This window comes from Rutidosis leptorrhynchoides, chromosome 4 (genome assembly GCF_046630445.1).
Source record: "Rutidosis leptorrhynchoides isolate AG116_Rl617_1_P2 chromosome 4, CSIRO_AGI_Rlap_v1, whole genome shotgun sequence".
In the NCBI taxonomy this organism is placed as follows: Eukaryota; Viridiplantae; Streptophyta; class Magnoliopsida; order Asterales; family Asteraceae; genus Rutidosis; species Rutidosis leptorrhynchoides.
Window position 1 is genome coordinate 585984169 of NC_092336.1, and position 13601 is coordinate 585997769.

At 37.1% G+C, this 13601-nt stretch overlaps 1 protein-coding gene across 1 annotated transcript; it reads right to left on the reverse strand.

Annotated features, from left to right (window-relative positions):
- Positions 1 to 256: 256 nt before the first annotated feature.
- Positions 257 to 10742, reverse strand: LOC139842880 (uncharacterized). The gene is made up of 7 exons (XM_071832980.1): positions 10698 to 10742; positions 10225 to 10320; positions 9391 to 9601; positions 1962 to 3841; positions 1309 to 1781; positions 974 to 1113; positions 257 to 327 (listed from the first exon to the last, which is right to left on the reverse strand). The coding sequence occupies exons 1-7, from the start codon at positions 10740 to 10742 to the stop codon at positions 257 to 259; spliced, it is 2916 nt and encodes a 971-aa protein (XP_071689081.1).
- Positions 10743 to 13601: the final 2859 nt, after the last annotated feature.

The following is a 13601-nucleotide window of genomic DNA, read 5'->3' on the forward strand; positions in this document are numbered from 1 at the left end:
AAAGATGGATTGTGGTTAGTTGGTTCTCTATGTGAAGGGTGAAGTTTTAGATTCAGGCTTTAACTATGTGGAATGATCGGAGTCATCCAAATTGATGTTATACAACAACAACAACAATACCCAATTCCACTAAAGTGGAGTATGGGGGAGGTTAGATGTAGACAGTCTTTCCTCTACTCTAGAGTAAAAGGGAAGTCATTCCTCCCCCCACGGATACCTATCGGTCCGCAGGTAAAAGAAGTCGTCCCTCCCTATACTATAGGGCAGAGAGGCTGCTTCCCAAGGACCTCCGGCCAGCAGAACCATGAAATCCGTTAAGTGAAGTAACTAAATGCAAGAAAAGTAAAGTAGATAAAAGGAACCTTACCGTGGAAAATGTAAAGGTAAACATGGCATGTAACAAAGTAAAGTAAAAGAACATATAAGTGAAAAAAGTAAGTGTCAAGTATGCAAGTATAACAAGCAATGTAAGTATAAAATGTGTATGTAAGCATGTAGGTATAGAGCATGTAGTTATACAATGCAGTATAAAACATATAAGTATACAATGTAAGCATAAAGACATGTAGCATGTAAATGTAAATACGTGTAATTTAATGCGATATAATGTAATGCGACATGTAACGGTATAGTGCTATAAGGCAAGTAAATAAGTATAATGTAATGCACACAACATGTTGGGATATGCTACAATAGGTATTAGTATATGAAAAAAAAAAAAAAAAACATATATGAAGCAAAAAAGCAAAAACATATATGAAGCAAAAAAGCAAGTAGGCAAAAGGCATACGATAAAAATATATAAAACTAAATAGAAAATTAAAAAAGAATATAAAATAAAATATATATACAACCTAGTCATCAATCCTAATTCTACTCCTCCACAAATTTCTATCAGAAGTCATGTCCTCGGTCAATAAAAGCTCCTTCATGTCAAGCTTCAGTCTATCCTCCAACCTACGTGTAGGTCTACCTCTTCTCCTTACGCCGCCAACCGTGAGGGCTTCCACTCTCCTGACCGGTGCTGTGGGTGGCCACCTCCTTACATGGCCAAACCATCTAAGTCGTCCTTCTCTCATCTTGTTGACGATATTCCCAACTTCTAAGTTCTTTCTAAAAATTCCATTAGGTATCATGTCTAACATGGTCTTACCACACGTCCACCTAAGCATCCTCATTTCTGCCACCTCCATCCTCCTCTCTTGGGCCTTCGTCATTGGCCAACACTCCGATCCGTACAACATGGCCGGTCTAATCGCTACCTTGAAGAATTTCCCCTTCAATTTAAGGGGTATCTTCTTGTCGCACAAAACCCCTTTCACAGCTCTCCACTTCAGCCATCCTACTCTTATACGGTGAGACACATCATCATCTGTCCTTCCCGATTTGTGTAGCATCGATCTTAAGTATCTAAAGGAATCCTGTGGATGTAAGACCTGATCCCCAATACGAATATCCACAGTATCATTGTGATCTTCGATCCTCCCGTAGTCGCATCTAAGATACTCCGATTTAAGTCTACTAATCCGAAGTCCATTTTGTTCCAGGGCATTCCTCCATTGCTCCAGCCTTCTGTTTAGCTCATCCTGGGATTCCGATACTAAGACAATATCATCGGCAAAAATCAAGCACCAAGGGATACTCCCTTGTATCCTATGGGACAGGTCGTCTAAGACTAAAGCGAAAAGAAAAGGGCTAAGAGCAGATCCTTGATGTAAACCTACTTCTACTGGGAAAAACTCTGTGTATCCTACTGTCATCCGAACGCGAGTTTTCGCCCCCTGGTACATGTCCATAATAGCTCTTATATACCTACTTGGGATACCTCTACCATTAAGGATCTTCCAAATCAACTCTCGTGGGCCACTATCATAAGCTTTTTCCAAGTCTAAGAAAGCCATGTGTAGGTTCTTTTGTTTCTCTCTATACTTCTCCATAAGACTTCTAATAATGTGAATTGCCTCCATCGAGGAGCGTCCTGGCATGAACCCAAATTGATTCTCTGACACCTTTGTCTCTCGTCTAAGCCTAGTCTCAATCACTCTCTCCCATAGTTTCATGGTATGGCTAAGTAACTTTATACCTCTATAGTTACTACACGTCTGTGCATCCCCTTTGTTCTTGTAAATGGGAATAACCTCGCTCAGTCTCCACTCCATTGGCATTTTTGCGCTTCTAAACGTCATGTTGAAAAGGTTTGTCAACCACCTAACCCCATCATCGCCTAGGCACCGCCACGCCTCTATGGGGATTTGGTCCGGTCCTACTGCTTTGTTTCTCCCCATCTTGCGTAGGGCCACTCTAACTTCCCCATGGTTGATCCTCGTGCAGAAACAGTTGTTTTGATATTGTGGGGCCATATCATAGACATGAGGTTCTCCATTCCTAGTCCTTCCCCCATCGAAAAGGGATGAGAAGTATTCTTCCCATCGTTTCCTAATTTTGTCTTCCTTCACTATGCTTTGACCTGCTTCATCCTTGATATATTTGATGTTATCCAGATCCCTTCGCCGACGCTCCCTAACTTTGGCTATCCTGTAGATGTCGTTTGCCCCTTCTTTAGAGTCTAGTCTCTTATATAAGTCTTCGTAAGCTTTATCTTTTGCACGTGTAACGGCGATCTTTGCTTTTCTCTTGGCTTCTTTATAGCTATTTTCTATGCTAGTTCTGTCTGCTAGTGTACCCCCTCTAAAGGAGGTGAGCTCCCGAAACCTCGCTTGTTTAAGCGCGACTTTAGTTTGGACCTCGTCGTTAAGCCACCATGATTCTCTACAACCATTTTGGGCTCTCGACGTCCCAACTGCCACTCCCAAGGATTCTTTTGCCACCCCTCTAATAGTGGACGCTAGGTTGTTCCACATCTGATCTGCATCAATAAAGGCTGCATTTTCCAATTCAGCACCCATTCTTTCAACAACATTAGCCCTAAAAGTCTCCGCCTTCTCTCCATTTAAGTTCTTCCAGAGGATTTTGGGTGGTTGTACTTCTCTCGCCCTCCTGTTTACCCGTCCCTGGGTACCTAACTCCATGACCAACAGTCTATGCTGGGATGAACAAGTCCAGGTTGGGAGGACCTTACAGTCCTTACAGTTCCTAAGGTCACCCCTGCGAAGAAGGAAAAAGTCAATTTGGGTACTATGACCCCCACTATGAAAGGTGGCTAGCTGAGCATCCCTCTTCTTGAAGAAAGAGTTTGCAACAACCAGATCATGGGCAATGGCGAACTCGAGAATTGAGCGCCCTTCTTCATTTCTAACCCCATACCCAAAGCCCCCATGGGCTCCCCTATATCCCTCTACCTCCGCTCCTATATGACCATTAAGATCGCCCCCTATAATCAATCGATGGTCCGCTGGACATCCCCTTACAACCTCATCTAACAATTCCCAGAAACTCTTCTTCTCCGCTTCTCCTAAACCTACGTGGGGTGCGTAAGCGCTAATGACCGTGAACGTCTCCTCATTAATTATAAACGTAACCGACATAATCCTATCGCTAAACCTACCCACATCAACAACATGATCCTTGTGTGTTGGACCTAAAAGGATTCCTCCTCCATTTCGAGCTGTCCTAGAGCCCGAGTACCACAACCTGTAGTTATTAAAGTCCACCGCCTCCTGTCCCTTCCATCTAGTCTCTTGAACGCACACTATTTCCACCTTACACTTAAGAAAGATATCCACAAGCTCAATCCTCTTGCCCGTCAAAGTTCCTACATTCCAACTTCCCACTCTAATCTTACCTGGGGTTGCTACTCTACTCCCTCCTCCAACCCCTCTAAAGCTACCCGCCCCTAAACTAGGAGGACATGACCTCACGTGATCATACGAAAGTGTGTTGTCTATATTATAGATGTAAAAAGAGATACTATATATAAATATAGAAATATAAAATGAAACAGTAGGAGCCTAAGATGAGTATAACAGGTGCCAAAATACACTAAACGCTATTGAAGGATACCGAGTACAAAGGGCAATAAATAGGCCAAATAGATACAGATAGAGAGAATATATAGAGATCTAGCACCTATAAGTATACATATACAATGAAATATCAGTATAAGCTATGTATAAATAGATAGAAATATAATATGTTATAAATATCTATATCTATATCTATATATCTATATATGTACAAAAAAGGAACGGGCAAATAGGATAAGAAATTCAAACGCAAACCCAAGCGGACGACAGCAGTCAGCAGCGGCAGTTGGTTTGCCGTGGTTCAAGAATTTTGGCCAGGTGCGTTTCCGGCCAAGTTACCGCGACGGCGCGTTCGGCGCGTGGAGGGTCGTGGCACAACAATCGCCGGAAAAAAGAGTACGGTTAGGTCCGCAAAATTAGTGCGAGTTCGATGGTGTGGGTGTCCGCTTGTAATTTGTGTGGAAGATAGAAGCAATGGCCAATTAAAGTCAAACGTGGGTTTTTATTTTTTATTTTTTTTGGAAGTGCAAAAATCAGAGAGAAAACGGTCGGGAGGAGAATAACATTTATTTGGTTAAAATCTATTTAATTGTATGATTGTTTAGAGGTTATATGAACTTGAATTACTTGGCATCAATTTTGCACGAGTTTACTACAAATGAAATTTTATTTTTTGTATCATGTTAGTTCACTTCTTTATCTAAAGTTGATCCATTCGTAAGTATATACGGGCTAAAATTGTCACCTCTATCTTTGTAAAAGCGAATAACATTGTTTTTTATTGGTGACGGGCTCAGGTTAAAGTGGGTCATATTTTGTTCTTAGTGTTATTTACTAATCTTGAACTCTTGATATGTTTTTAATTATTTTGTCTTGATTGCGATGTACAGTTCTGGCATCAGAAAGTGTGATTTACAGTTCTGGCACCCTTTTACTTGACCTTCTAAGTGAGAAACATATTCTATCTAGCTGTAGTTGTGTATGTGCCATACCAATATTGAAATATACTGATTTTGAATTATTTATATGTTTGGTGTTTGCTTGCTTGACCAGTTTCTTTTTTAAATTATACAGTCAAATGAAAGAGTTGACTTTTTATCTGTTACTTGAAGTATTATCTGAATCCATAAGGCGCTTGATTTGATAAGATATGAGAATACTCCAATGCTGGCCCGACTCTTATTGTTTGGAAGGTCAATTTTCTAATGATGATAGAGTCGAATTAGCACGCCTAGCCTCCAAGTGTTGCAATATGAGCCTCTTGAGCGGCCAAACACAAAGTCATTGGTTTCTGCTTTAAAATATGTACAGAAGGAAACCGATGTAATTTATGTTATTTCATCTTTAGATCACATGAACTTGTCAGCATATAATGTTTTCAGCTTATGGAAACCTCTTAAACCCGTGTTCATTTATAGGATATTATTTATGCATATGCCATCTCACGTGTTAATGGGTATACCACAAGATGGGTTTGTTATGCCTCTAAGCTCACTTGGTGAAGCCTGCTTAAGAATGGATTAACGTTTATACATGGAGTTTTGGAGAAGTTGGGCTACAAACATGATGAGGGTGTTGCAACTCAGGTATGTTGGTTTTTGGTTGTATTTTGACTTTTTGAATAAGGGTTTCTTTGACTTTGAGTTTCAAAGATGATGAGGGTGCTGCAACTAAGGTTGTTTGTTATAATGGATTGCAGTTTTCATTTGGTATGTGGACTAATCAAGTACACTACAAATCGATAAAGGTCCGGGTGATCTAAGTGCTACTCACGAAAAGACAAATATAAGACACTAATGACAATTCTCGACTACCGCAAAAGATTACCGACATTAAGTTATCTTTAGGAATCTCGTCGCAAAGCTTAACAACGTGGCAATGCTTCCTGGGACTTTTGCCATAATTTACATTTGTTTTCATCTATCTAAATACTATATTATTATGGTTGAAGATATTATGGTTTACAATTTTGTTTCATTTAGTTTTTGCAGTATTAATACAACATTATTTCTAATATTGTTTTGCTTTATAGTCAACCTAACAAATATTATATAAAATACTATTAATGAAATAAATGAAAAACTGATTTGACCCATAAAAAAATCCTGCGAATTCGCGGGTCTTAAGCTAGTAATATAATATAATACAATATAATGAATTTATAATTTAGAATAGTAATAGTCCTTGAGCCGGTTCGATTTTGCTTGTTATCCTTGTTAGTTATTTTCTTTTTTGAGAAAAGAACTCGTTTTATATAATTTTCATTTTTTGCTAAAAAAAAAGTAATGTTCTTATTTATAATTATGACTAGTCCGGGTCCGGCCCGCGCGATGCGGCGAGGGCTTTCGGCCGGCGTATTCATATTTAACGCAGTTTTATTTACAGAAGGAAAAACGGCACATGTGTTATGCTTCGTTGTTTGTGTCGTCGTCTTTAGTATTTTTTAAAATCTGTCCGGTTCGAACGTAGTTAGTTTCGTTTTGTTGATAAAATTAGTTCGAGTCTAATGGTGCTGGCGAAAAAATTTAGCTCGCGGTGAGCAGGAAGATACGAGCTGTCGTTGTATTTCGCTTTTTTTTAAAAGTGTCCGTTTTGAAAGTAGTTAGTATCGTTTTGTTCATAAAATTATTTCGAGTCTGATGGTGCTGTCGGAAAAATTTAACTCGCGGCGAGTGGGAAGATACGGGTTGTCGTGTGTTTAGCGTATTTTAAAAAGTGTCCGTTTCGGACGTAGTTTGTTTCGTTTTGTTCGTAAAAATATTTCGAGTTTAACGGAGTGCTTGGTGAAATTTAATTCGGAGCGAGGCGGAAGATATGGGCTGTTAAAGGGTTGAATTTTGTATTTTAATTTGGGGAGTTTACATTTTACCCCCCTAAAGTTTGGTGTAACTTTTGCATGTCGGGTATAGGTGAGGGGGAAGAATGAAAATATGAGTGTGAAAAGGGGAGGAGACTGTTGTCGTATTTCCCTTGAGGAGACGACCACAATCCCCATGGGATTTAGTATGTAACTAGATTTAAGAGCCCGTGCGTTGCACGGGGACTCTTCAGCAAATAAACTTAAATTATAAAATGTTATATTAATTAACGATATGATAAAGACATTGTTTTTTCACAGTCAAATATACATTTAAGAGCCCGTACGTTGCACGGGAGCTTAAAAATAGTTTTTAAATGTGTTACTATTGGCACCGATAACCTGTGTTACACAATTACAATGACGAAAGTAATCACTAATGAAATTGAACTGGTCTGATCAAGTCATTATATTTATTTAAACTGTTTTGTGACAACTGGAATCTCGTAATTTGGACGGAAGGTTGGCGTGGCGTAAACAAAGTTGCATTTGACAAACATACATCTTCCAATAGTCCTCCAAGTAAACCACTTAACTTGAATATCATGTTTAGTTCTTCAACCTAACAGTAATTTCATCATACAAACCTATTAGATTATGCATTAATCAATTTGTTCAACATTTATGCAAGTAAATAGGAAAAAAAATAGATAGGTTAAACATACCAAATATAAGATAGGAAGAAAAAGAAAAAAGGATATTAAACATGTTAGGAAATTCATATTTCCAAAAATAATGTAAACGGGTCAAGATGGACAATTATGACTCAAATGGATCATAACTTCCCACTTTAACTGAAGTAAGCTCAAAACTTATTTTCAAAATATCAAGACCTACAAATACACTTGACACGACATTATACAGGTGTTCAAACCAACAAATACCCGTTTTGACACTATGTAGTCCAAACGGGTCAAAAAGTCAAAATGACCAATTAAGAATTTTTTAATATACAACACCTGCAGTTTTATTTCAAAAGCTACAATTAAACATTTTAAAACAATAACTATATATTTACCTTGAAAATTTAGATGTTACACTAAATGGTTTAATAAATCATAAAAACACTACTAAGATTACAACACTTACGATCACGATTGCAAAGCTCAATAAAAATTTCATATTCAGTTTGTATAGTTACTGAATTTCATATTCAGTCCTAACAAATGCAGAATGACAAGTTATAGTATTTGTTCACTTAATGTTAGAGCCTAGAGGTAGTAGTTTTGACCCATTTACTTGCAAGTTGCATTGCAAATTGTATATTCCTACTGCATTTTCAAAATTTTGCTACAACAATTATAACTAACACACTAAGTGTAGATACATAAGTAACAAAGGAAGTAAATGTTTTTGGTGGTCAAGCCAATAGGACCTGACACATATTACGTGTAGTAACAAATGACATATTCAACTAAAACACAGTTTAACTCCATACTCTATTCAACTTAAAAAAATGTGTTATCTACTAATTAGACCCTGTTCTAGCAGACGGGTTATTTTATCCTTTCAACGGCCTATCAATATATTTTGGTGCATTGTCTTAACCAAACCCAAATATTAATCAACCATTATTCCATCACGTCGTGCTATATAAACACCAAAACCCAAGCAAAGTGGCATGCATACCAATAAGAAATTGTACTACATTCAGGTCAATATTTATAATTAATTTGTAGATTTGCAGAGAGTATATACCTGTACGCATATATGCTCCCGTTACAAACATCTCTAACTTGGTGTTGTGATGGTCCAGATGAAATTCAAGTAGAGTGTCAAAAGCAATGTTTTGCAGGCGTACTAAGACTGATGTCATCAAACCAAGGGATCCGAACCTTTAAAGCTAACAATCCAATCATACGAACAAATGCATAAAATTAATTAACCTCTGAAATAAAAAAAAAAGGACTTACAGTTTAACGGCATACCGCCAAGGAAGACTGGTGGTGAAAACAACGGTTGTTCAAGCGGATATGGTGTTAACGCGTACCATTAAAGAAAATTATTTCGAACCCTAATTTTATTTTTTTCATGTTCTACTTGCACTCCATAAATATCTTCAAAGTTAGTTCAACGAATTAGACTATTTTAATTTAGATATTGAGTGTCAATCAAAACCCGCCCATATGGACCTGTATGAAACCGACCATAAGATAATGGACTCACACAAATACAGCCCATTTCAAATTAATAAAAAGAAAAAAAAAACAAACTTTTACTCACATGAACTTCTCCCTTTTTTGCTCCACAAACCAACAACTTTCAATGCATCAATCCAGATATCACATGAAGCTTTCGAGATCATGGTATTATGATAATTGCCAATTGTTATTACAAACCATAGTATTACGATGCAACTTGCTCCTTCCGTTCAGCAGAATTTCACCTAACCTACACTAGAATTTAACGGTTTGGACTGTTAAGAAGTTACACAAACCACCTATTTTGACCCTTCAAAGAGTTACCAACCCAATATTCGTTATCTAAACATATAATCCACAACAAAACGAATAATAGAACATTGATTTTGGGAAGATACATTTTCAATTCAAGATCAGTAGATTATAAACTTAACATAATCAAATGAAAGTTAGCTTTATAGTCTCCTACCTAACATCAGGTTGCTGATATCATAACGGGTTCTGCAAGTGCCCTGTATGTGCCCACCTAAAAATTTTGTTGCAGGTTCGCTCCAGCAACTCACGTTAACATTAAACTGTCCAATTTTAACAGCATCAACAGTAGTGATAGCCTTCGTCAATTCTTTTGTTCGAGATGTTAGCCTTGTCAAATAAAATGTGGATGAGAATGTCACCTTGAACTGTAATGCATATCGAAAAGCGTAAGCCAAGAGCAAAAAAAATAATGGACAACATTAAAACCTCAATTTAGTAGAATCCAAAGTTAGTCAAAAGTTACAGTTTAGGAGTGATGTCAACAAATGACAATTTATTATTGCCTAAAGATTCTATCCCGTTTTCGTGTCATAAAGTAGAAAAGTTAGATATTGAAATAACCTTTGTGGGGCAAAAGTAAAATGTGTGACCTTATTTAGTATTCATCTATTAGGCTATTATCAGTACAAAATATCTACTAACTAACTTAACTTATATAAATTTGACCTGAGTAAGATGATAATTGCAAAACATGCTAATGAGCAATGCGTTCACTTATCATTCAACGTCATAATACTTGCATTATGAGGCAATGTTTTAACAATCCAAAAACATTAACTAAAAAGTTATTACTAATAATAATTGTGCATAACCTTATTGTACGATTCGATAGAATGATCAAGATACATATAAAATAATAAATTCACAATTTAGGCAAAAGAATCAGAATACATTATGACATTAAATTCCACCATATTTTATCACAATTTAAATGATAATTGTGATTCATATCAATAAAAAAAATATACAAATAAAGATGGAAAATTACCAAAGTAGCGGTTTCGGGTAGCGAAAGCCATTGATCATACAGATTCTGAGCAACAAAAGCATTTGACTTGATACCCAAAGATGATACTTCATTCAGCTGTAATAATTCTGGGTCAAGATGACCCAATTCACCATTTTATTATTATATTTCATATCCATATATTTCGCAAAATCTATTTCTTTTATTCAGTGGAGATCTCAAATTGAAACCACCACCATCATCACTTATTAACCCTAAAAGGACCCATCATTCAAAAACTGATCATTCAAAATGTAAAGTACAATGTAAATGATCAAAAACGGAGGTGGTCTGCAAGATGATCACATACACATAGTAAGAAGTATCACACACCGCGTGACATAGTAAGGTACCGTAACTCCTTATGGGAAGTGGAGTAAACGATGTAAAATTTAATTACCGGTTATAAAGATAGACTTGTTACACCAACAAGGAATTAATTCCTCGAATGGTACCTGATTATTATCACCAAATGCATCATAATCATCACCAAACCACATGGTTGATGTACCAAAACCATATTATTAAAACAAAAATAAAATACAAAATCTAAGCATTCAATTCAATCAATACAAAACCCATAATCATATTAAAAGTTTAGAAACTATTCCAAGCCCATCAAGGGATTCCATAAAAACTGTGAATTTGGTTTCATGGTCATTGTCTAAAAAACGTTAGATGTCCGACTTTGAAAATACCTTTGTAGAGAAGATAATCAAATACCAAATTCAAAATAAATGAAACTTGTTGAGTCTTTCTGTTATATTTAAATCCATGTATTAGTAATAAGAATCGATTTCAACATAATAAGCAAATACGCACAACAATACAAATAATCATGTAACAAACATGATTTACTTTTACAAATCTCAGTACTTCTTTGTGATTAACATGACATGAATAAAAAAAATTGACACTGCAACCATTTTGACATGTTTTTGTATCCAAATCGATGAAAAATTAGAAAAAATAAAAATTGAAAATAACTGCATCATTGTCCCAATCGGGAACCAAGACATGCCTTTATTCAATCGTGTTCATAACGATTAGAATTGAGCGTATCTGCCATGTTCGTTTAAGCATCATCAGTGAAACTCAGAAAAAAACTAAAAATAACTGCATCATCATCTCAATCGGGAACCAATCTGATTTTTTGATTCATCCGCAATCGCACAGGTTTTCTCGCCATTCACATCACCAATCGCGTTTCACATGATTAAACCTTCCGATGACTGTTGATCTTTTGATTAATCCACAATAGCATCTTTTGATTGTATTGGCGATTTGACGATTTTGGGTTTGAAGATGAGGCGTGTATATGTTCGATTTAGGGTTTTGCTGATTGAAGATGCGTGATTTAGGGTTTGAATTTGAGTTGTAGAATAGGAGAAACTCATAAAATGGTGCGGGCAGTTAATCTGGATTGAAGATGCGTGATTAATTGTCTAATTTGTGTGTGTGTGTGTGTGTGTGTGTGGTTAATCAATTGCAGGAGAATTGGATTTCAATTGAAGAAGAAAATTGAAAATTGAAGAAGAAGAATGAAAAGGGTTTAACCCTAAATCAAAAATTTGAAAGTTCCTGCGATTAATTTAGGGCACGCGTCATTTGGTGATAATTAGTGATTTTTTTAATTCAAAATTAAGAGAAAAAAGGATTTGCTGAGAATGAATCTAGTTGAGACACGTGTCTGATTTATGTATGAGATTTATAGAGAGATAAAAGAGATAAAAGATAAAATATATAAAAGATATATAAAAGATATAAGGATAAATTTATATTGTTTTAGAATGGTAATAGTCCTTGAGCTGGTTCGATTTTGCTTGTTATCCTTGTTAGTTATTTTCTTTTTTGAGAAAAGAACTAGTTTTATATAGTTTTTGTTTTTTGCTAAAAAAAGTAATGTTCTTATTTATAATTATAACTAGTCTGGGTCCGGCTCGCGCGATGCGGCGGGGGCTTTCGGCCAGCGTATTCATATTTAACGCAGTTTTATTTACTGAAGGAAAAACGGCACATGTGTTATGCATCGTTATTGGAGTCGTCGTCTTTAGTGTTTTTTAAAATCTGTCCGGTTCGAACGTAGTTAGTTTCGTTTTGTTGATAAAATTATTTCGAGTCTAATGGTGCTGGCGAAAAAATTTAACTCGCGGTGAGCAGGAAGATACGGGCTGTCGTTGTATTTCGTTTTTTTAAAAAGTTTCCATTTTGAACGTAGTTAGTATCGTTTTGTTCATAAAATTATTTCGAGTCTGATGGTGCTGTCGGAAAAATTTAACTCGCGGCGAGTGGGAAGATACAGGCTGTCGTTGTGTTTAGCGTTTTTTAAAAAGTGTCTGTTTCGAACGTAGTTGTAACACCCTAGGCAAATCCCACATCGCCCACGAACATGAGTGATCATGGGATTATAAGGTAATACTCACGCTTAAATGACACAACGCGTTTTGGGACCACACGCAGTGCATATGTGTTAGTACGCCACAGTTAAGCGTGCTCGAGCGAGAGCACTACCAGGATGGGTGACCTTCTGGGAAAGTGCTTCTCGTGTGTGGTCGCTAAGAAAAAGCCGTGCGCCTGCGGGCAAAGCGGACAATATTGTGGTCATGTTAAGCTGGGGTGTTACAGAATGGTATCAGAGCCACTCATGTGCCGTTGGGGGTGGTGGGGCAAACCTCATCGAGGACGATGAGTCCCTAAGGGGGGGTGAATGTAACACCCTAGGCAAATCCCACATCGCCCACGAACATGAGTGATCATGGGATTATAAGGTAATACTCACGCTTAAATGACACAACGCGTTTTGGGACCACACGCAGTGCATATGTGTTAGTACGCCACAGTTAAGCGTGCTCGAGCGAGAGCACTACCAGGATGGGTGACCTCCTGGGAAAGTGCTTCTCGTGTGTGGTAGCCAAGAAAAAGCCGTGCGCCTGCGGGCAAAGCGGACAATATTGTGGTCATGTTAAGCTGGGGTGTTACAGTAGTTAGTTTCGTTTTGTTGGTAAAAATATTTCGAGCTTAACGGAGTGCTTGGTGAAATTTATTTCGGAGCGAGGCGGAAGATACGGTCTGTTGAAGGGTTTGGGTGAATTTTGTATTTTAATTTGGGGAGTTTACATTTTACCCTCCTAAAGTTTGGTGTAATTTTTACAAGTTGGGTATAAGTGAGGGGGAAAGAATGAAAATATCAGTGTGAAAAGGGGAGTGGACTGTTGTCTTATCCCTTGAGGAGACGAGCACAATTCCCATGGATTCCATGGGGTTTAGTATGTAAAAGGATAAATTTATATTTATATTGTTTTTATAGTAATAAATAAATAAAAAATTGGCGTACAAGTTACGCTGATACTTAAACGGTC

Bases quoted from the DNA above. Each gene is read 5' to 3' on its own strand.
- LOC139842880 (XM_071832980.1), bottom strand. From the start codon at position 10,742: ATGTGGTTTGGTGATGATTATGATGCATTTGGTGATAATAATCAG. The intron at 3,842-9,390 runs GTAGGAGACTAT...TCTATAATATAG, and splicing joins TATCAGCAACCTGATGTTAG to ACAACACACTTTCGTATGAT. The intron at 1,782-1,961 runs GCAATTCACATT...GACATGTACCAG, and splicing joins CAGGACGCTCCTCGATGGAG to GGGGCGAAAACTCGCGTTCG.